General features: G+C 37.9%; 1 protein-coding gene across 2 annotated transcripts in view; it reads right to left on the reverse strand.

Annotated features, from left to right (window-relative positions):
- Window positions 1-23,697, reverse strand: part of LOC115218295 (cGMP-dependent 3',5'-cyclic phosphodiesterase-like) — a 614,814-nt gene that overhangs the window by 417,106 nt on the left and 174,011 nt on the right. Inside the window, exon 4 of one of the 2 annotated variants that reach the window (XM_036508346.1) lies at window positions 22,805-22,911. The exons of the other annotated variant lie outside the window; for it this stretch is intronic. Within the exon in view, the coding sequence (XP_036364239.1) occupies window positions 22,805-22,911 (107 nt within the window). The remainder of the gene's footprint in view (window positions 1-22,804; window positions 22,912-23,697) is intronic. 2 annotated transcript variants of the gene reach the window in all.

Consider the following 23,697-nt stretch of genomic DNA (forward strand, 5'->3'; position numbering starts at 1 on the left):
AAATAATGATAATAATGATGATGATCATGATGATGATCATGATGATAATTTATATTTAAAATCTTAACTGTTATTTCATAATTAATAATTATTTATGTTCTTAGAATGAACAAGAAATTTAAGCATATTTGGTTATGTTAGTATAAAATATACTCTCTGGTGAGGTGGAGGTGGGGTGGGAGGATGTAAATAGCTGCGGAATTATCTATAATCCTTATGTGATATGGCATGAGATAGTACTCAGTTTGTAACAGCAAATCATTTATATAGCCTAGTTTGACAGGAAGAGATGACAGGTGCTTTCCAGTGTAATTGGTAACACTGACCAGAATGTGATTGATATGAAGAAGTTTGTGGGTCATTAGAAAGACAGTTACTTCTCTGTCCTAGATTACTGCTAGCAGTTGTCATATACATACATACATACATATATATATATATAATATATATATATATATATACACACACACATACATATGCAATATATTTCATGTAGTTTATGCAGTAAAGAAAATTTAATTTGCCTTCAGTAAATTTCCGATAAGGATGTATTCGGTTGATTGTAAGAACAAATTGGAATGTAATACATTTCCTCTATGTTTCCATTGAACATGAGCCAATATTTCTTACTCTCAGACCACTGTGTGTTGTTAAAAAAAAAAAAGCAAAAAAAAAAAATAATGTTTTCTAAATGTTAGCAATCAGCCATTTCTTCAACAGCACACTTGGAAAGATGTCCAACACAGAAAATAAATTATGCAAGAATTACCCAAGGGAATGAGGTAGGCGATGTGGTAAATAAAGTAGTGATTACATATATATATATACACACACACACACACACATACATATTTGGATTTGTTGCCATGATTGCTCGTTGTTGCAAAGATATAGCCAAAAACTAGTGATCCATCTATGGATTATCCTGATTCAATATAACTTAACTTTGTTGAAATGTGCTTCAAGTCCTTTCTCAAACCTTGATGACTCAGAATTCAAGTTTAGTTCTCCCAGAATGGAAGGAAAGAGAATAATGGAATCTATTGTAGATTAACATTCCCAGACGGTCTGACTCCTCATTTTTTGCTTGTAGTAAAATGAGGCAAGTAAAAGCAAAATGTCTTATGTAGAAATATAATGCAAATTCACAATCAACTGTGCAAATATATTTGACTACATTAGTTCAAAGTATATTCTGTACTGTTTAATTCTGTTTCACATATCAGAGGCGTAAGCTTGTATTTCACAGACATTTGTCTCCAGTATTTGCATGTGTGTATATGCATATGTGCATGCACTCATTATTTTTTGTGCTTTATTTTTTGTTAATCAATCCAATTTTTCTTTTTTGAATTGAAACCTTTAAGCTAATATTAAAGGCGACACAGTTTAGATTGGGAACAGGATAGTAGTATACTCAACACTTTAATATCTCTGAGACACCATGTTTTTCTTGGCTTTCTCTGCAACGATTACAATCAACAGTCAATACATGACACTCTGAAGGAGTCATTTACTTTGTTACATGACCATAATATTGCAATGTTGAAGACAGCTTTCATGTATATATATATAGAGGTAAAAGATCCCTTCTGGTCATGAATGACCATGGGTTTGCACCTAGAAAGTTCCCCATCAAGGCTCAAGTCCAGGCAAGGTTATGTATGGAAGACCAGCAGTTGCCCATGAATACCAGCCTCCCCCTCTATGCTACTGATGTTATCCAAGGGAAAGGCAAAAGCCGATACGGCTTGGTACCTGTGACACTGCAAATATTTCTATTGCTGAGTGAACTGGAGTAATAGAAAATAAAGTGTCTTGCTCAAGAACACAACACACAGTCTGGTTTGGGAATCGAACTCAGTACCGCATGATTGTGGGCCCAACACTCTAACCATTGAGCCATGCACCTTCTTATACCTATCAGCACTAAAACTGCTAATCCTCATAATAGTCTCAGTTCATTTGAGCTGTACCTTCCAGACACATTAACATTATGTATCCAACAGACAATACTTAATCTTTCTTAGGATTAAGTAGACTTTCCATATTCAATACCCATGTCTAGCTGTCAAACAACTTTGCACTGCCAACAGATGCTTCATGTAATTGGTCTTTTGTACAACCATTCTGCCAATAGAGGAAATAAAGCTCTAAATTTCTTCTATTCCTTCTTAGTTCTAGTGCATCAACAAATGAGAGAGCCTGATCTACAAGGTGATGAAATCAAGGAGGTAAAGGAGTGTCTACGGTGAATATGTACTAAGACATGAAGAATGAAATCTCAAAGAAAATAAGAGCAGAATGGCGCACAAACTTTTTCCTCAATCTAATAATTGAATCATTCAATTTGAATTCATTGTTAATCTAAACAAGCATGTCCCAGACTTTTGTAGCCAGATCATTTCATATACAATATTTGATGCATGTTTATAGCACACATCAGTTTTCATGTTCAAGTACTGGCATATTGCCTAATAGACACAGTAACTAAGGCGGCGAGTTGGCAGAAACATTAGCACGCCGGGTGAAATGCGTAGCCGTATTTCGTCTGCCGTTATGTTCTGAGTTCAAATTCCGCCGAGGTCGACTTTGCTTTTCATCCTTTCAGGGTCGATAAATTAAGTAGCAGTTACGCACTGGTGTTGATGTAATCGACTTAATACCTTTGTCTGTCCTTGATAAAAGATGGGCTCAAGGTGAAGTTGGACAAGATCCTATGTGTCAGTTTCTTCAATAGCACTGTCCTACAAGCATTCTTAAATGTATGTGAGACGCGAGCTATTTGGAAGCAGGAAGAATATTGATAGGTTCTGACACAAAAGGGCCATGGAAAGATCCATGCTGGAAATATCAATGTGAGAGCATATCTAAAATGAGGCAATTCAAGAATGAAGCGAAGGGAACAATGTGATCACAGAATATTGAAAGCACAAATTTATCTTTGTTGGACATTTCACAAGGTTTACAGAAAACAGGAGCGATAGCCAAGGGATTGGAAAGGCCACCTAGAAGGTTTCCCATGAAAATGGGAAGACAATTTACTTCATAAAGCAGTTTGGGCCAAAATGAAAAAGAATGAGGCAATCAAGAAAGAAATGAAAGTGTATTGTCATTGGGTGTATAACAATATCCAGTAGTATGGTTGATACTAGAGATATGGATGGTACTAAAGATAGCAGCCAAATCTTAATCAAAGCATACCAGACTATTTTCAAGTGTGTATTGAATAAGGTGATCCTGGGTTATCGGCATATAGAAAGACAAAAGAAAAAAAAAGATGGTCACAGCTGGAGTGCATTTGATCATAGTTCTACTTGTTTGGAATTGATTTAAAGTTAAAAAATAACAAACTGTGGAAATAACAAGATGGTCACAGCTGGAATGCCTTTGATCATATATCTGCCCATTTTGGGGTTGAGCTACAACTATAAACAACAGTAAGTAGTAAGTATATTTCTTGGCAGGAAACTCCGAAATTATGTTATCTATGATATTGAAACTATTTACTACTACAACTAATGCTGCTGTTTCTACTGCTGCTACTGCTACTACAACTATTACCACTACAACTACTGCAACCACTACCATGACCATGACCACCATGACCACCAAAACTGCTATATATATACATATATATATATATATATATATATATATATCATCATCATCATCATCATCATCGTTTAACGTCCGCTTTCCGCGCTAGCACGGGTTGGACGGTCGACCGGGTCTGGGAAGCCAGGGGCCGCTCCAGGCTCCAGTCTGAATCTGGCAGGTTTTTACGGCTGGATGCCTTCCTAACGCCAACCACTCCGAGAGTGGATTGGGTGCTTTTTACGTGCCACCTGCACAGGGGCCGGAGGGGTCCGGCATCGTCACGATCGGTTCGAGCATTTTAACGTGTCAGCGGCACGGGGCAACGAGGTCCGGGGTACTTTGGGGATCGGGGTACTTAGAATGGGTAGGGGGTATGTGGAATTGCTGCAGAAAGCAGCCCGGGTCCTTTAGGATATTACGAGGCGGAGGGTACTAAAAGGGGATGGTCGGATTGAGGCGGTGTCAGGAGGAAGCAAAGATCGGTGGGCAGTTGATGAGCTATGGCGCTAGCAGCTTGTCTTTTCACAGTGAAAGCATATGAGGATAAGGGGAGTGGGGGGCGGAGGAGGGAGTAGGGCGTATCGGTGTAGATGGTGAGAACAGGGTATACTGGTATTGGTGGTAGGGGTGAGAGCAGTGTTCAACCGGTATTGGTGGTGGGGGTGAGAACAGTGTTCACCGGTATTGGTGGTGGGGGTGAGAGCAGTTTCACCGGTATTGGTGGTGGCAGTGAGAGCAGTGTTCATCGGTATTGGTGGTGGGGGTGAGAACAGTGTTCACCGGTATTGGTGGTGGCGGTGAGAGCAGTGTCACCGGTATTGGTGGTGGCAGTGAGAGCAGTGTTCATCGGTATTGGTGGTGGGGGTGAGAACAGTGTTCACCGGTATTGGTGGTGGGGGGGAGTGAGAACAGTGTTCATCGGTATGTGGTGGGGGTGGGGGGCGGGCGCACCGCCAATGGCGGAAAGATGGGAAAAGATAGGATTACGGCTTGAGGTAGCCTAAGGTTAAATTTTGTAGAGAGAGAGAGAGAGAGAGATAGGAAAGATAAATCAAGTTATGGCGAAGGCTTGAAAGTAGCCTAAAAGGTTAAATTTTCGTAGCGAATGAGATGGGTAATACGAATCAAGTTATCAATGTATGAATAAACGTAGTAACAACGAATAAAAAATAGTAAGATAAATTTTAAAGAGGAACTTGCTGCGGCATCGACCGATATATATATATATATGTATGAATGAATGTGTGTGTGTATATGTTCGTCCCGCTAACATCGCTTGACAACCGATGGTGGTGTGTTTACATCCCTGTAACTCAGCAGTTCGGCAAAACAGACCGATAGAATAAGTACTAGGCTTATAAAGAATAAGTCTTGGGGTCGATTTGCTCGACTAAAGGTAGTACTCCAGCATGGCTGCAGTCAAATGACTGAAACAAGTAAAAGAGTAAAAGGGAATATTTCAACTGTGTGATCTTTTACCTTTTCTTTATCGCTTCATTGTAGTTTAAAATGTTTTCATCTCTTATTTCATTCTATTATCTCATGAAAATCTCTCTTCCTAATCACATATTTCTAAATTTGTCATTGTTTTTTTGCAGGGTTCATTTTCGGTCTAAATGATGTTTTCTACTATGTTATAATACAGGATGTTAAGATCTCGCGAGATACTGACGCTATCATTTTCAATAACTCATTTATTCCCTCTTTATATTCAAACCTTCCTCTTTTCCCTGTCCACTAGTTTGGACTGAACCTTTGCAGCATGATTTAGACAATACTGTCAAGACACCAACACCTCCCTTTAAGTCATTTCAGTTTTGATGATGATGATGATGAGAGGAGGAGGTGGAGGAGGAGGTGGAGGAGGAGGAGAACAGGAAAAAGAAGAAGAAGAAGTTGAAGAATAAGAAGAAGAGGAAGAAGAAAACAAGAAGTCGAAGAAAACAAGAAGAAGAAAAAAAGAAGAAGGAGAAGAAGAAGACGAAGAAGAAGGAGAAGAAGAAGAAGAGGAAGAAGAAAACAAGAAGTTGAAGAAAACAAGAAGAAGAAAAAAAAGAAGAAGAAGGAGAAGAAGAAGAAGAAGAAAAGAAGAAGAAGAAGAAGAAGAGGAAGAAGAAAACAAGAAGTCGAAGAAAACAAGAGAAGAAGAAGGAGAAGGAGAAGAAGAAGAAGAAGAAGGAGAAGAAGAAGAAGAAGAAGAGGAAGAAGAAAACAAGAAGTTGAAGAAAACAAGAAGAAGAAAAAAAGAAGAAGAAGGAGAAGAAGAAGAAGAAGAAGAAGAAGAAGAAGAGAAGAAGAAGAAGAAGAGGAAGAAGAAAACAAGAAGTCGAAGAAAACAAGAAGAAGAAGAAGGAGAAGAAGAAGAAGAGAAGACAACAACAACAACAAAGAGAAGAAGAAGAAGAAGAAGAAGAAGAAGAAGAAAGAAGAAGAAGAAGAAGAAGAAGAAGAAAAAGAGGAGACATACACACAGTCAGACAGAAAGTTAGAGTGAGTAAAGAGAAGAATGTTAAAAGTTAACTAACCCAATTAGAAAGGATTACGTGCAGTAATCATGAATATACAGGCACGAGTTTGATTAGATTTAATTAATACACAAGACACAGGCATAGTTGTGTGGTTAAGAAGTTTTTCTTCCCAACCACATGGCTCCAGATTCAGTCCCACTGCATAGTACTTGGATCAGTGTCTTCTACTATAGACCCTGCCACCACCACTACCACCACCAGGCTAACCAAAGCTTTGTGAGTGAATTTCACAGACAGGAATTAAAAGAAGCCCATTATATCATCATCATCATCATCATCATCATCATTTAATGTCCGTTTTCCTTCTTGGGATACAAAACTCTACTTGCAAAGACCTGTTGAGGCAAGTGAAAATCAAAATCAAAATCAAAATCGATCAACATCAATGGAAATTGTAGCTGTGATACCAGTGCCGGTGGCACGTAAGAGAACCATCCGAACGTGGCCGTTGCCAGCGCCGCCCCGACTGGCCTCCATACTGGTGGCACGTAAAAAGCACCATCCGATCGTGGCCGTCTGCCAGCCTTGTCTGGCACCTGTGCCGGTGGCACGTAAAAAGCACCCACTACACTCACGGAGTGTTTGGTGTTAGGAAGGGTATCCAGCCGTAGAAACATTGCCAGATCAGACTGGGCCTGGTGCAGCTTTCTGGCTTCCTAGACCCCAGTTGAACCATCCAACCCATGTTAGCATGGAAAGCAGACGCTAAACGATGATGATGATGATGATGATGATGATTTCTATGCTGGCATGGGTTGGATGGTTTGACTGAAAACTGGTAAGTCGGAGAGCTGCACCAGGTTCCAGTTTGATTTAGCATGATTTCTATGGCTGGAAGCCCTTCCTAATACCAACCACTTTACATTTTAAAAAATCATTATTTTAACATGGCGCACAAACTTTTTCCTGAATCTAATAATTGAATCATTCAATTTGAATTCATTGTTAATCTAAACAAGCATGTCCCAGACTTTTGTAGCCAGATCATTTCATATACAATATTTGATGCATGTTTATAGCACTCATCAGTTTTCATGTTCAAGTACTGGCATATTGCCTAATAGACACAGTAACTGGCAGAAACGTTAGCACGCTGAGTGAAATGCGTAGCCGTATTTCGTCTGCCGTTATGTTCTGAGTTGAAATTCCGCCGAGGTGACTTTGCTTTTCATCCTTTCGGGGTTGATAAATTAAGTAGCAGTTATGCACTGGTGTCGATGTAATCGACTTAATACCTTTGTCTGTCCTTGTTTGTTGCCTCTGTGTTTAGCCTCTTGTGGGTAGTAAAGAAATATAATAGACACAGTAACCGACTCAATTGAAAATATTTTGATGTTGTCTTGGAAAATGAAGTTCAGCCCCACTGTGTGACACCTCAACCGAGTATCTTTTATCATAACCCCCAGATCAACAAAATCCTTGTGAGTAGATTTGTGAGGTAGAAACTGAAAGAAGCCTGTCATGTGTGTGCGTGTGTGTTGTATTTTACTACCAACATTGCTTGACAACAGGTATTGATTTGTCTATGTCTCTGTAACTTAGCAGTTCACCAAAAGAGTCTGATAGAATAAGTAGCAGACTTGGAAAAACTAAGTACTAGATTTGATTTGTTCGACAAAGCCCTTCAAAGTTGTGCTCCAGCATGACCGCAGTCCAGTGACTGAAACAAGCAAAAGATAAAAGATAATAAAAGTTATACTCAGTTTCTAGCTTGTAATAAATTGCTTCCTTAGATTTAGAACAAAGTATTTATCATTGTGTTCCCTTGTTACACTAATCAGTTTACATTCCCTTGTTTCTAAGTACTGTACTTGTCTAACAATCGGTATTTATTTGTATAAAGCACCAGCTACATATCCTACTTATGTGGTGTATCCCACCTTAAGGTGGCAGCTTCAAAACACTCTTAGTAGTTTTCTGCTTTCCATATCTAAGCCATTTGATTCACTTAACCTCCAGTTAAACTCTAGCTTATAACTAAGACAGTTTGTGCTTTTGTACCTTTTACCCAGCGCTGGATTAACCATTAATCAAAATAAACACGTGTTTAGGGCATCAAGGGAAGCAGGGGCATGACAGAAATGGTAAATGGTTCACTGCACAAAAGAAATCACTTTAAAATAATATTCAAAGTGGTTTATATGATTGGAAGTATAATTACAAAGGGTTCATGGTATCATAGTGAGGATCTCATCAAAGACTTTGCAATTAAAAAAAAGTAGGAGAAAACTTTTCAAATATAAATAAAGTGGAAGTATACAAAAATAAGAACATTATTTTCTAAATTTCCTGTTAGTTTTGTTTCGTTTTGTAAAACATATATCTGGGGGCACCAAAATCTTTTAAGTGCTTAGGGCCCCTATGGGTCTTAACATGGCCCTGCTTTTACCTCATTTCTTATTTCTTTATTGCCCACAAGGGGCTAAACATACAGGGGACAAACAATAACAGACAATGGGATTAAGTCGATTACATCGACCCCAGTGCATAGCTGATACTTAATTTATTGACTCCGAAAGGATGAAAGACAAAGTTGACCATGGCAGAATTTGAACTCAGAACATAACGGCAGACAAAATACTGCTAAGTATTTCGCCCTGTGTGCTAACGTTTCTGCCAGCTCGCCGCCTCATTTCTAGCACTGAATTAACATTCAAATTTTAGCCTTCATGATGACAATGCACCCCATCACTGAGTTTTCCTCACTCGTGAGTTTCTTGCCAAAAACAACATGGTATTGCTTCTGCACCTGCCCTATTCATCAGATCTAATACCTGAAGACTTCCAACTCTTTCCCAAGATGAAAATGCAGTTCAAAGGTCGCTATTTTAACACCATTGTTGAGATCCAGAGCAAATTGCAGATGGTCCTTGGCTCGCTTATGGAAAGCCACTTCCAGGCCGGATTCCAAAAGCGGCAGGAATGCTGGAACTGGTGTATTGCTGCAGAAAGTGACTATTTCAAAGATGATGTTAAAACTTAGGTAAATACGTTATTTTTTTTTTATTAAACATAAGTAACACTGATTGTAATATCACATCCACAACAACTGTGCATATCAACCCAGTTCATAAAATTATGAAAAAGAGAGATGACAATACGTACCCCTGCTGAGGTCCAACACCCACATTGAAAGTTTTCAGTTAAGTACCATTTACTCAAACACAAACATCTGGGTATTTTTATAGAGACTTCACAGCAACCAAAAGTTACTCATTAGTCCCAACTCCTGCAAAACCCACTACAGCATGTCATGTGATACATGGTTGTATGCCTTTCCAAGGTCTACAAAGCAAGCATACACCTCTTGGCAATATTCCCATGAATTTATATAATACAAATGGCAGAAATGGGTTCCTTTGATGGGTTTGTGGTGTAACATTACTCAACAGTATGCACAGTTTGGAGGTCAGGGAGTCTCAACAGGTCAAGCTGTTACATCTTCACATTGAGAAGTTACATATCTGGTATTGACTTTTTTATTTATTTTTTAAATTTATTTTATCTAGTTTCAGCTCACGAGCTGTGGCCATGCTGGGGCACCGCCATTTGGTGTTGCTACATGATTTTACTTCACGAATGCTTTTTAGCAATTGCCATTTGGTGCATGAGAGAGTTCGATGCAGCTACCCTCATCTGCACCTCATGCCGTGAAGTTGGTTCATCTGGGACACCTGACAGGAAGGGAGCCAGTTTTATTTTAAAGACATCTGCATCCACCCCATGCAGGTCTCTCAGGTTCTTCGGGAGGATATTGAAGAGCTGACTGTTGCAAGAAAAAAATTCTAAGACAGATCCTTCAAGCCAAGCCAATGAACAGGAGACCTAGAGGCAGACCAAGAGCAAGATGGTTAAATAACATTTATAGTCTCAGCTGGTCATGCCTGGGAAGCCAGCTGGAAAAGTTTAATGCAGTTGCTTCTGATAAGACTCTATGGATGAGGTGCCTGAGGACTCTACTCCATGATCCTTCCAGCAATGGTAAATGGAGAAGATGGATGCATAGCAGCAGTAGTAATAATCTAATTAGACTTAAACATCATCATCGTTTAACGTCTGTTTTCCATGTTAGCATGGGTTGGACGGTTCGACCGGGGTCTAGGAAGCCAGGAGGCTGCACCAAGCTTCAGTCTGATCTGGCAGTGTTTCTACAGCTTGATGCCCTTCCTAATGCCAACCACTCCGTGAGTGTAGTGGTTGCTTTTTACGTGCCACCGGCACAGGGGCCAGACGAGGCTGACAACGGCCACAATCAGTTGGTGCTTTTTACATGCCACCAGCATGGAAGCCAGCCAAGGCGGCGCTGGCATCAGCCACATTTGGATGGTGCTTTTTACATGCCACCGGCACAGGTAGTGCAGACAAACTTATCATGCACTGACAAAGTCCATATTGCCAACTCAACTACAGCAATTAGCAGGACCTGCTGGCATATAAGATGACATTTGGTAGTAAAGAGAGTAGAATATTTCCATTCATACACCCTACAGGATTACCTAGTACATACCATGTAATGAGAGAGCCCCTACATGGTCATACAGCTTACTAGAAATAACAACCAAATCTCCTTCAAATCACACACTACTATCTTAAAACAGGACACATTAGATACTGAATGTAATCCTGAGTTCCTTGCATATAGGGAAAATATGAGATGGTCACAGATGGAATGCCTTTGATCATAAGTCTACTCAATCAAGATGGCCTGGAGTTGAACAACAACTTATCATACATTGATATGAGCAATGTAGTCCCCAACTTGATGGGGGACATTTAACTGAAATAATTCATTGTTGTTTGTACCTAGTAATTTATGACCTTTTGATCATAGTTTGGCTAAGATTATATGACATTAACAGCTGGGGATACTAGCTGAGACTGAATGAGACATTTAAAAACAAAAAAACATTCTCAACACCTTGAAGTTGGAGTTATGTACCAGCAGTTAGAAACCTTTCAGGCATTAGAAGAAATTTACATTTTACTTCATATACAACTCTTGAAAGTATAATAATTCTTCCTATTCCTTTTTCAATTGCTTCTGTCATTGGACTGTGGCCATGCTGGAGCATAGCCTTGAACAAATTGCCCCCAGCACATATTTTTTAAAGTCTGGTACTTATTCCCTCAGTACAGTATCTTTTGCCAAACTACTAAGTTATATGGATGTAAACAGACCAACACCAGTTGCCAAGTGGTGGTGACAGGGAACACACACACACACACACACACACACACATACGGGCTTCGACAGTTTCTATCTACGAAATTCACTCATAAGGCATTGGTCAGCCCAGGATTTTAGTACAAGACACTTGCACAAAATGCTGTGTAGAAGGACTAAAATCTTAAAACTTCTTAACTACACAGACATGCTTGCATCTATAAAAAGAAATCTCAAGGGATGCTTTATCCTGGAGTCGAACCTGGACTGACTGCTAAGAAGGCAACCACGCTAATCACTATATCAACACCTTGAACAGATAAAGTTTAATATAACATGAACTAACCTTTATCATGTGATAATTGAAACTGATGTGGTGACAGATAAGGATATTAAAACAGTAAATATTCAATAAGATTTGATAAGTTTCCTGCTATGTAGTATGCAAATATCAATAAAAAAAAAAAAAAACTTTCAAAAGCGAAATATTTTATGGAATCTTATTTTCATAATAAACCGAAGACACCTGTTGAAAGTGGGGGGAAAAAATAAAACGCTTAATGATTTAAAAACTCTTTTAAAAAGAATTCTCAGTAGTAAATAAAAATGCCGAAATAACTGTATTTATGTACTATAAATAGACATTTCTTTCCAGCCTGGTTCTCTGAGAATGGGGGGGAAGAAAAAAAAATTAATTTTAATTTGATTTCTCATCTGACATGTAATCCAAATTAGACTGAGCTCATACTGCTAGAAAATTGATTTTTGCTTTCATGCTGAAGATTCATTTCCTATCAACGGTAAAGCACACAATAATTATTTACTGATATTTATATTATGAGATGAGAAAATGTCTACATATTATATTTAAAGCCAACCAAAATAATAGAAAATCACGTTTGTTGTTGGTGGTGGCAGTGGTGGTAGTTTTGGTGTTGTTGTTACTATTATTATTATTATTATTTTGTTTCTCTGTAGTTCAACTGACTTCCATTGAAATTTCAGTGAATTGATTTAATTAAATGTCAGGATAAATTAGTTCAGTGATTCTATACTTAGCTGTTATGACAAATCGCAATGTCTAACGGATTCCCTTTACAAAAAGTCCATACACTTCACTTACGCAATCCTTCTATACGTTCCTTTAAAAACTGTCTGCAATGTTGGATAGTTCATCATATCCTCCTACATTCACACAATAATATCTAAATGTCAAGAAGGCAAGCTGGCAGAAATGTTAGCATGCCAGGCGAAATGCTTAGCGGTATTTCGTCTGCCTTTATGTTTCTGAGTTCAAATTCCGCCAAGGTTGACTTTGCTTTCATCCAGTTGCATATTGGGGTCAATCTAATCGATTGACCCCATCACCCAAAAACTTTCAGGCCTTGTGTCTAGAATAGAAAAGAATATCTAAATGTCAAGATGTGCCATCCAGTATTTCTCAAAAAGTTGATTTAAGGTGCAAGAGTAGCTGTGTGATAAGTAGCATGCTTACGAACCACATGGTTCCGCGTTCAGTCCCACTGCATGGCACCTTGGGCAAGTGTCTTCTACTATAGCCTCGGGCCGACCAATGCCTTGTGAGTGGATTTGGTAGACGAAAACTGAAAGAAGCCTGTCGTATATATGTATATATATATATGTGTGTGTGTGTGTGTGTGTGTGTGTGTATGTGTGTGTGTGTGTGTGTGTGTGCGCGCGTGTGTGTGTGCGTGTGTGTGTGTGTGAATATGTTTGTGTGTCTGTGTTTGTTCCCCCAACATCGCTTGACAACCGATGCTGATGTCTTTACGTCTCCATCACTTAGCAGTTCAGCATGAGAGACCAATAGAATAAGTACTAGGCTTACAAAGAATAAGTCCTGGGATCAATTTGCTCAACTAAAGGCAGTGCTCTAGCATGGCCACAGTTAAATGACTGAAACAAATAAAAGAATAAAAGAAAGAATAACTGACAACAGCATACCCATCATCATCTAACTACATGTTCTTCAAGCAGAAGTCAACCCTTAGGAAACAATTCCATATAATAGTCAAAATATTAAATTGTTAAATTGCAGTGAGCTGGCAGAATCATTATCATGCCAAACGAAATGCTTAGGGGTATTTCATTCATATTTACGTCAGAAGGCAGTAAGCTGGCAGAATCATTAACTAGCACACTAAACAAAATGCTTACTCTTTTACTCTTTTACTAGTTTCATTCATTTGACTGCAGCCATGCTGGAGCACCGCCTTTAGTCGAGCAAATCGACCCCGGGACTTATTCTTTGTATGCCCACTACTTATTCTATCGGTCTCTTTTGCCGAACCGCTAAGTGACGGGGACGTAAACACACCAGCATCGGTTGTCAAGCAATGCTAGGGGGACAAACACAGACACACAAACACACACACACACACATATATATATATATATATATATATATATATATATACGACAGGCTTCTTTCAGTTTCCGTCTACCAAACCAACTCACAAGGCATTGGTCAGCCCGGGGCTATAGCAGAAGACACTTGCCCAAGATGCCACATAGTGGGACTGAACCAGGAACCATGTGGTTGGTTAGCAAGCTACTTACCACACAGCTACTCCTTAGCAACATTTCAACTGTCTTTGTGTTCTGAGTTCAATAAAATAAGTTCCAGTTGAGAATTGGGGTTGATGTAATCAATTTACTCTCTTTCCCCGAAATTGCTGGCCTTGTGCCAAAATTTGAAACAAATATAAAATTGTTAAATCATGAAATATTTTGTCACTCAGAATCAATATATAGGTGCAGGCATGGCTGTTTGGTTAAGAAGTTTGCTTTGCATCCATGTGATTTCAGGTTCAATCCCATTGTGCAGCACTTTTGTGAGTGAATTTTGTGATGGAAACTGTGTGGAAGCCCATCATATATATTTCTTTATCGCCCATAGAGGGGACAAACAAGAATAGACAAAGGGTTTAAGTTGATTACATCGACCCCAGTGCGAAACTGGTACTTTATTTATCGACCCCGAAAGGATGAAAGGCAAAGTCGACCACGGCGGAATTTGAACTCCCATCATATATGTATGCGTGCATGTGTATTTTTGTGTTTGTTACCCATACCATTGGTGTTGGTTTGTTTGTACCCCATAACTTAGTAGTTTGGCGATGGCAAGACCAAGAGGATAAGACTAGATTTTCCTAAAGAAATGGCAGAACACTGTTTACCTTGTTTTGTTTTTGTTTTTCATCGTCTAGTGCTGGAGAGTCAATTTTTATTTTGATTTAGGAAGGAGTAACTTGTCAATAAGTATCTATAAGACTAATAGTACATCAGAAACACCAGTACTAAATATAGTAGCAATGGATAAACAACTGAGTATCTGCACAATTTTCATCTACCAAAATTCACTCAGAAGATATTGTTTGTTGGTCTGAGCCTATGATAGAAAATACCAGCCCAAGGTGTTGCATAATGGAATTGAACCAAAATCAATATGGTAGTGAAGCAAATCTCCAAACCACACAGCCATGCCTGCACCAACATTGTTGATACTAAATTTATTTACATAGTAAAAGAGCATTGGTGATGGTGCCATGTATAAAGTATTGGTGCTAGTGTCATGTACAAAACATTGGTGATGGTGCCATATAAAAAGCACCCAGTACACTCAGTAAAATGGTTGGCAATGGGAAGGGTATCCAAGCCAAAACAGACTATGGAATCCGTTGTGGCCCCCTAGTCTTGCTAGCTCCTATCAAACCATCCAACCCATGCCGGCATGGAAAATGGAAGTTAATTGATGATGACGCCGACAACAATGAAGATGATGATGACGACAATGATGATGATGATGATGATGATGACAACAATGATGATGATGACGACGACAATGATGATGATGACGACAACGACAAGTGTACTCATTTTCACTAATTTCTATAAAAAAGAAGAAAGCATTAGCTCCAATGACTTTTAGTATAAAGAATGTTACCAGAAAGTTGTTAGCCTCATTATCTACAAGAAGCATGAAGAGATCATCAATCTTGTTTACAAGATGATCTGCATTTTTATATAAACAATTAGGTCATTTGGGATTTCTAGATATATTAAGATTTTTGGAGGCTCATTTTCTATCTCAATTATCATCAATTACTGATGTTGTTGAGAGTGCATTAGAGTACATTTGCACTGCTTTGCATTTGATGAATTTCATTGAGTCTAGTTTCATTTTAATAATCCACATGCTTTCTACATCATGTTGCTCTCAGTTTCTTCTCTGTTCTTTGACCATTCCTCTCTCTCTCTCTCTAAGATGTTTCTTTCTCTGTATTGCCTATCATGTTATCTTTTATATAAACTACTGTTTTCCATGATGGCATGTGTTGGATAACTTGACAGAATCTAATGAACCTCATGATTGTGTCAGGAACCAGCGCCTATGTCTGTGGTGGCATAGTTCCTACAGCTGAATACTCTTCCTAATGCCAACAATTTTACAGCATACAATGGGTACTTTTTGCATAACACTGACACTAGCAATGCCACCAAGTAACTTGCAGGACAAAGAAAAAGAAACAAAAAAACCTCACCTGAAGTTGAGAGAGGTTAGTTATGCTAGGTGTTGAAAGGCTAAAGTATGATAGAAAGACATCCACAATGACAGCAAGCTGGCAGAAACATTAGCATGCTGGGCGAAATGCTTAGTGGTATTTCGTCTGCCGTTATGTTCTGAGTTCAAATTCCGCCGAGTTCAACTTTGCCTTTTATCTTTTCGGAGTCGATAAATTAAGTACCTATTTCTTTACTACCCACAAGGGGCTAAACACAGAGAGGACAAACAAGGACAGACAAACGGATTAAGTCGATTATATCGACTCCAGTGCGTAACTGATACTTTATTTATCAACCCCGAAAAGATGAAAGGCAAAATCAACCTCGGCAGAATTTGAACTCAGAACGTAGCGACAGACGAAATACTGCTAAGCATCTCGCCCCGGCACACTAGCGCCTCTGCCAGCTCGCCGCCAATAAATTAAGTTACCAGTCGTGCACTGGGGTCGATGTAATCAACTTAATCCCTTTGTCTGTCCTTGTTTGTCCTCTCTATGCTTAGCCCCTTGTGGGCAATACAGAAATAAGAAAGACATCCACAGGTGTCTGTTTACAGAAGAAATAAAGATGGTAGTGATGAGGATCCAGAGCGTATTCTCCAAACATCAACTGTTTACATGATAGTTTTAAAACAATTAGATAAGCATATGTTGAGTGTTTATTAAGTTTGTGGTAAACAAATTCTGTAATAGAGTCTAATACACATAAAGCTATTTCACTTCTTATACATTCATATTTCTGATGTCTCAGAAAATGTATGAAAACCACCACAACTTCTATTTCTATTTCCTCTTTTCCTTTTAAAGAAGACAATATGTTTCTAGTTCAAAACTGTTTCAATCTCCTTTGAAAAGCAATAAAAATGGATTTTAAATGAAGATCTGCAGACCTCACATCTAGTATATTGAAGTTAAATTTGGAGATATGTTTTATTTAACATAATTTTGATTCTCAATCTATTGGCATTGCTGATAATATCTGGTTTTAGGGCAAAGGAAACGTAAAAGCTAAAATAAGTGAGTTTAAATCGAGGAGATAAACAATTATCAAGTTCAGAGAAGCAGAGATGTTTGTGGTATAACAGTATGTTGATGCATATTTTGGATTGTATCCAAAATAAACAGATGGCCTTTTTTGGATGCAGTCCAAAATGTGTGCATGTATGAATACAGGGAGGTTGCACCATTTCAGATGAATGAGCAACTTACTGCAACATCAGGTAAACATGTTAGGCTGTACGGTGTTAGTATCTCTTAGGGCCGAGGTATTTTCCAGCTCTGAATAGGAAACCCAATCTTTGATCTACAATCAAGAAGAGAAGTCAATAGAGATTTTACTGTATCATCACAGAATCACATTCTTTTTTTTATTCTTTTAAATTTCTCCTTCAGTCACTGGGCTGTGGCCATGCTGGAGCACTTCATTTAATATTTTTAGGTTTTTTTTCTTTTTCTTTTAGTCAGTTATAACATTCCTGATTCTCAGTCGTGAAGTAGTGAGTTCAATTCTAGGACTGAGTTGAATGCTGTACTTCAGTCACTGGGCTGTGGCCATGCTGGAGCACTTCATTTAATATTTTTGGTTTTTTAAAATTTTTCTTTTAGTCAGTTATAACATTCCTGATTCTCAGTCGTGAAATAGTGAGTTTAATTCCTGGACTGAGTTGAATGTTGTGCTCTTGAGCAAGACACTTTATTTCACATTGCTTCAGTTCATTCACTCAGCTGTAGAAATGAGTTACAACGTCACTGGTGCCAAACTGTATTGGCCTTTGCTGCTCCCTTGGGTAACATCAGAGGCATGGAACGAGGAGGCTGGTATGCATGGGCGACTGCTGGTCTTCCATAAACAACCTTGCCTAGATTTGTGCCTTGGAGGGGAACTTTCTAGGTGCAATCCCATGGTCATTCCTGACTAAAGGGGGTCTTTACTCTTTATTTTGTCCTGGTACTTATTTCATCATTGTCATATACAGTGAAGAAACATGATCTAATAATGGTTAGGGTGTTGCACTCATGATCACAAGATTGTGGTTTCCATTCCCAGATCAGGCAATACATTGTGTTCTTGAGAAAAACACTTCATTTCACATTGCTACGCGATCACTTCAACATCTGAAGTGTAGCACTACGTGCAGCTGTACTGGCAATGTTAATTTGACGGAGAGCAAGAGAGAGTGATTTAATGTACAGCACAAATGTTCTGTTACAATAAAACAAATCATTCATGCAAGCTGTTCAGCAATATGTAAGTCCCTCATCCGTCATTTATGACAGGAGAGTCCTCCCTCGCCACCGTTTCATACAAATATTCTAGGTGGCTATTGGCAGGAGAGCAAAATTTAGTGGACATGTATATCACAGGATGTTCCTGCTCTGTTGGATATAATTTTTCACACCATGCTGATATAAACACACACATACACACACTCACACACGTATGTGGCTGTGTGGTAAATAGCTTGCTTACCAACCACATGGTTCCGGGTTCAGTCCCACTGTGTCGCACCTTAGGCAAGTGTCTTCTACTATAGCCTCAGGCCGGCCAAAACCTTGTGAGTGGATTTGGTAGACAGAAACTGAAAGAAGCTCATCGTATATATATATATATATATATATATATATATATATATAGATATATATATATGTATGTGTGTATATGTTTGTGTGTCTGTGTTTGTCCCCTCAACATCGCTTGACAACTGCTGGTGTGTTTACGTCCCTGTAACTTAGCGGATCGGCAAAAGAGACCGATAGAATAAGTGCTAGGCTTTCAAAGAATAAGTCCTGGGGGAAATTTGCTCAAGCATGGCAGTGCTCCAGCATGGCCATAGTCAAATGGCTGAAACAAGTAAAAGAACATATATATATATATATATATATATATATATATATATATTATACCCCTCATGAAAAGCTACAGTTGTCCTTTTACCACCTCCATTACATAAAGCTTTATAAATATAAATATAATAAATAAATGTATTTTTGCAAATAAATTTGATGCTTAAAGCATCAAATTTATTTGCAAAAGTATATTTATTCAGTACTATCTAAATTTTAAATGATAAATTTCTAATCACATGAACTCTGTGTCTCTTAAAGTAAGTTTGTTTACATCTGAAAATACCTAAACATTGTCCTCAAATAAGTAATTTTGTAACTCGAGACTAAAATACACTTATTTTTCCTGAAGAGATCTAACAATATACCAATTATTACATCTTGAAAAGTTATAATTATTGATGATTTTTAAATATTGTTATATCGAAACATATGTCTGTATATAGAATATCTTTTTGGATATTTTTGTATTTCTGAGTTATTTTGTTGGTTGATGCGGTTCATTTTATACTTTTATACTTGTTCTTATAGGTACATCTTTTCATCTTTTAATTTGCATTACTTTTCCAATTCTAATACAAATAAAATTAACCAAGCATCTTTTTAAATTTTTATTTGCCATTTTCTTTTATTGACTTTTTATACACACACACACACACACATAAGTATGTGTGTGTGTGCGTTCTCTTTTATTTATTAATTATTTGAAATCTTCCAATCTTCCTGTGAGGAAGGAGCTAGTTTCTAACAAAGATATAAAGCTGTGTCATTGGAATGTAGATAATAAAACAATGTCATGTTTTGAACTTGAGCAAAGTCTTACATATTTTTACTGTTCCACTTACAGATTATATATGTAATGTGAATGTTAACTGGTTTATTTTTTTTTTCTGAAGATTCTAACTTTTGCATATGGTCATTTAGGCATTTACTTACAAAACCACATGCACCAATTAATAATGGTATAAACATGAATTTATAATCTTGATACAAAAGCTGAACATTTTGAAGCAGTTGTTCATAGTTATCTTCTTTCTCTTTGATTTTTCAGATAGGTATGTGTATGTATGTGGGATAAAGGATACATATGCAGTATCCTTTTGGGAGAAAAGGATACATAAGGTCCTCCTACTTACATACCAGTGTAAACCCTCCAAAACAAAAATACTATAAGGTCATTTAATTCACACCCACTTTCTTTTTAAATGTCCAACATAGCTAGAACCACCTCCAGGTTAGTTGATAAATCTTTTTTCCCAGTCTATAATCTGACTACACCATCTACACTAGCATCATCCAATTCTTATGCACCTGAGAGATTTGAATGCAGGTACAGGTTCATATTTTTTATTTGTTTTAAAGCACAACATGCCCCAAAATAAGAACTGCTTTAGTCAAATTTTGTGATGGTTGTTTTCATACATTATTTCTGCTGAATAAGGGGCAATTAGCACACAGGACAAAAAACTTAGCAGCATTTCATCTGTCTTGATATTCTGAGTTCAAATTCTGCTAAGATTGACTTTGCCTTTTATATTTTGGGGAGTTGGTAAAATAAGTACCAGTCAAGTACTGGGGTTAATATAATCAACCACTGGCCCTGGACCAAAATTTGAAAACATTATTTCAGTTGAGTGTCATTCAAAATATTCAATGACAATTTCAATTTCTTTATTAGGCAATGACTGACAGTTTAGGCACATCCTATTGGTAGTTGTTTTCACTTGCCCTAGTTCAGGGTAGTCAGAGTAACTATGAATTTTATTGTAAATTCTCCACAACATGGTGACCAGCAATTACCGAGCATCCAACTTCAGTAGCTTTGGTTTAAAAAGTCCATTTCATCTTTAAGTAATGGGACAGTTCTTGATTACTTCTTGGACAATATGCTTTTTCAGTTACTCGTCACAATTACTTGATATAATCAAATAGTTGCTGACAGTTTTAGTTAGATAGTGTATAATATTAAATATTAAAATAAAAATACTTTTTCTAAAACGGTCTTGCATTGAGTGGTATTCATTTTTGAGGCATTATTAATACTGTCAATCATTGTATTATAGTGATTAAAATTACACACACACACACACACATACATGCAAAATGAAAAAGCCTTCCATGCAATCAGATTCTATTTATCAAATCTAAATCATGATATTGCTCAACATGAGATTATGGTTGAAGACACTGGCCCAATGTTGCACACAATGGGACCTAACCCTGAATCACATGGTTGTGAAAGAAACAGCTTAACTATACAGTCATGTCTTACTCATCAGTCTTTCTTCTTTTAGAAAGGCATGGTGTATTATACAATGGTATTTAGTCATTCTAATCTCCTTTCATCTTCTCTTACTCGTTTGAGTCATTAGACAGCCATGCTGTAGCATGACCTTGAAGGATGTAAATGAACAAATCAAACCCAGTAAATTTTATCCTTTTAAGTCTGGTCCTTATTCTATCAGTCTCTTGAGCCAAACCACTAAGTTATAGGGGACATAAACCATAAATAAATCAACACCAGTTGTTAAGTGAAGAAGGATAAACACAAAGACATTCACAAACACACAAATATATTTATATAGGATGGGTTTCTGTACAGTTTCTTATTTCTTTATTGACCACAAGGGGCTAAACATAGAGGGGACAAACAAGGACAGACAAAGGGATTAAGTCGATTACATTGACAGCAGTATGTAACTGGTACTTAATTTATCGACCCCAAAAGGATGAAACGCAAAGTTGACCTCGGTGGAACTTGAACTTAGAACGTAACGGCAAACAAAATACCTATTTCTTTACTACCCAAAAGGAGCTAAACACAGAGGGGACAAACAAGGACAGACAAACGGATTAAGTCAATTACATTGACCCCAGTGCGTAACTGGTACTTATTTAATCGACCCCGAAAGGCTGAAAGGCAAAGTGGATCTCGGCAGAATTTGAACTCAGAATGTAAAGACAGATAAAATACTGCTAAGCATTTCGCCTGGCATGCTAACGTTTCTGCCAGCTCACTATCTTACCAAATTCAGTCACAAGGCATTTGTTGGGGTAGCGTTATAGTAGGAGAGGCTTACCCAAGGTACTGTGCAGTGGGGTTGAACCCAAGACGACTGGGTTCAAAGGAAGCTTCTTAACCACACAGCTATACCTGTGCTTGTTTATATTATTCATTTATTCAGATTTAGAGCATAGAAATAGTGTAACATCAGCTCAAAATCTATTATTATTCTTGTGGCAGTATCATTATTGTATATTCCTTTAATGCATATTAAGCATATGTGTGTATAGGAGTTGTACCATTAAATATCTAAGAAAAAGGGGCTCATTTTTATTGTTCATGATAGCATGAGCCATTTTGTAGGACACATAAGTCACTGCCCACCCATGACTTCTAATTTTTACTTTAGTATGATATCCAGTCACCAAAACATTTGACTCACAACAGAAAGACTATCTTCTTTGACAGCATCATCATCATCACCATCACCACCACCACTGCCGCCACCGCCGCCACCACAACCACCACCACCATCATCATCATCATCATTGTCTTAATGTTAATTTCACCTTGTTTGCATGAGTCAGATGGAATTTACAGAGGTAGATTTTCTATGGCTGGACGCCATCAACCTCCACCTGTTTCTGAGCAGGGTAATATTTCTCCATGAGCAGACAGGTCTTTGAGGAAGACTGGAAACAAATGACATGGCTTGTGTGACAGAGAAGCTCATTTACAACTATTGCATGGCTTCAAAACAAGGAGAAAACACCAACACAAATATACATGAGTACATACATACATACAAAGGCCTTTTTTTCATTTCTATCAACCAAATCCATTCACAACACAGGTTGGCTCAAAGCTATAGTAGAAGATGCTTTCCCAAAGTACCACACAGTGAGACTGAACCTAATACCATGAGATTGAGAAGCAAACATCTTAACCACACAGCCGTGCCTGCTTCTATGATGATTTTCGAATACTTTTCATCTAAATTGTAAAATAGCTGAAAATACAAATATAACTTGATAGGAACGGTGTAAATGGTAAAAAAGATAAAATATCAGATTCTTACCTGAATTCTCAGTTTTCCATATTGTGTTGGGAGATATTGAGAGATACTCAGGATGGTAATGATCTGTAGGATAACTAATAATCCGTTTCTTTTGCCTAAATGCCCTACTGAAATTTGAGAAGAAAAGAAAAAAAGAAAATCATCATCATCATCATCATCATCAAAATGCTTAGATATAATAGATAAGGACTGTCATATGTATATGTTTGTGTGTGCATGTGTGTGTGTGAGTGTATGTTACTACATATACAAATATGAAAGAAGATCTTTCAGTCCATTGGAAAAAATCATGATCAACAAATTCAAAGCTAAGAATTTTACACTATTTCAAATAATCAATTTTGGCATAGCAATGACACATATATAGACACAGACATACAGATATATTTTGTGGGCTAACAAGGTTATCTGTGGTTTTATGTAAAGAATCTCTTTACAGGAAACCAAGCCTTGTTATCCACAAATAAAGAATACTTATCCACCAACATAGTGTTGAGCACTGATTCCCACTGCTCAATATTAGTGTATGTACTTGATAGGAGGTTAACGCCAAATGACAAAAGCTTTCTACTCTCTCCCCAAATCAACCAAATCTTCATGAAAAGATGTGCAAACAAGAGAACCCTATTGTGTTTGTGTGTCACCTGACTGGTGCCCATGCTGGTGGCACTTAGAAAGCACCAACTGAATGTGGAAGATGCCAGTGCTACCTGATTGGCACTCATGTTGTTGGAGATCGTAGTTGTGGCCGATGCCAGTGTTGCTTTACTAGCACCCATGCTGGTGACACGTAAAAAGCACCATGCAAGTGTGGCCGATGCCAGTACCATCTGACTGGCACTCGTGCCATTGGAGATTGTAGTGGTGGCCGATGCCAGTGTTACCTGAATGGC

Source organism: Octopus sinensis, linkage group LG13, assembly GCF_006345805.1.
Source record: "Octopus sinensis linkage group LG13, ASM634580v1, whole genome shotgun sequence".
NCBI classification, from domain to species: Eukaryota; Metazoa; Mollusca; class Cephalopoda; order Octopoda; family Octopodidae; genus Octopus; species Octopus sinensis.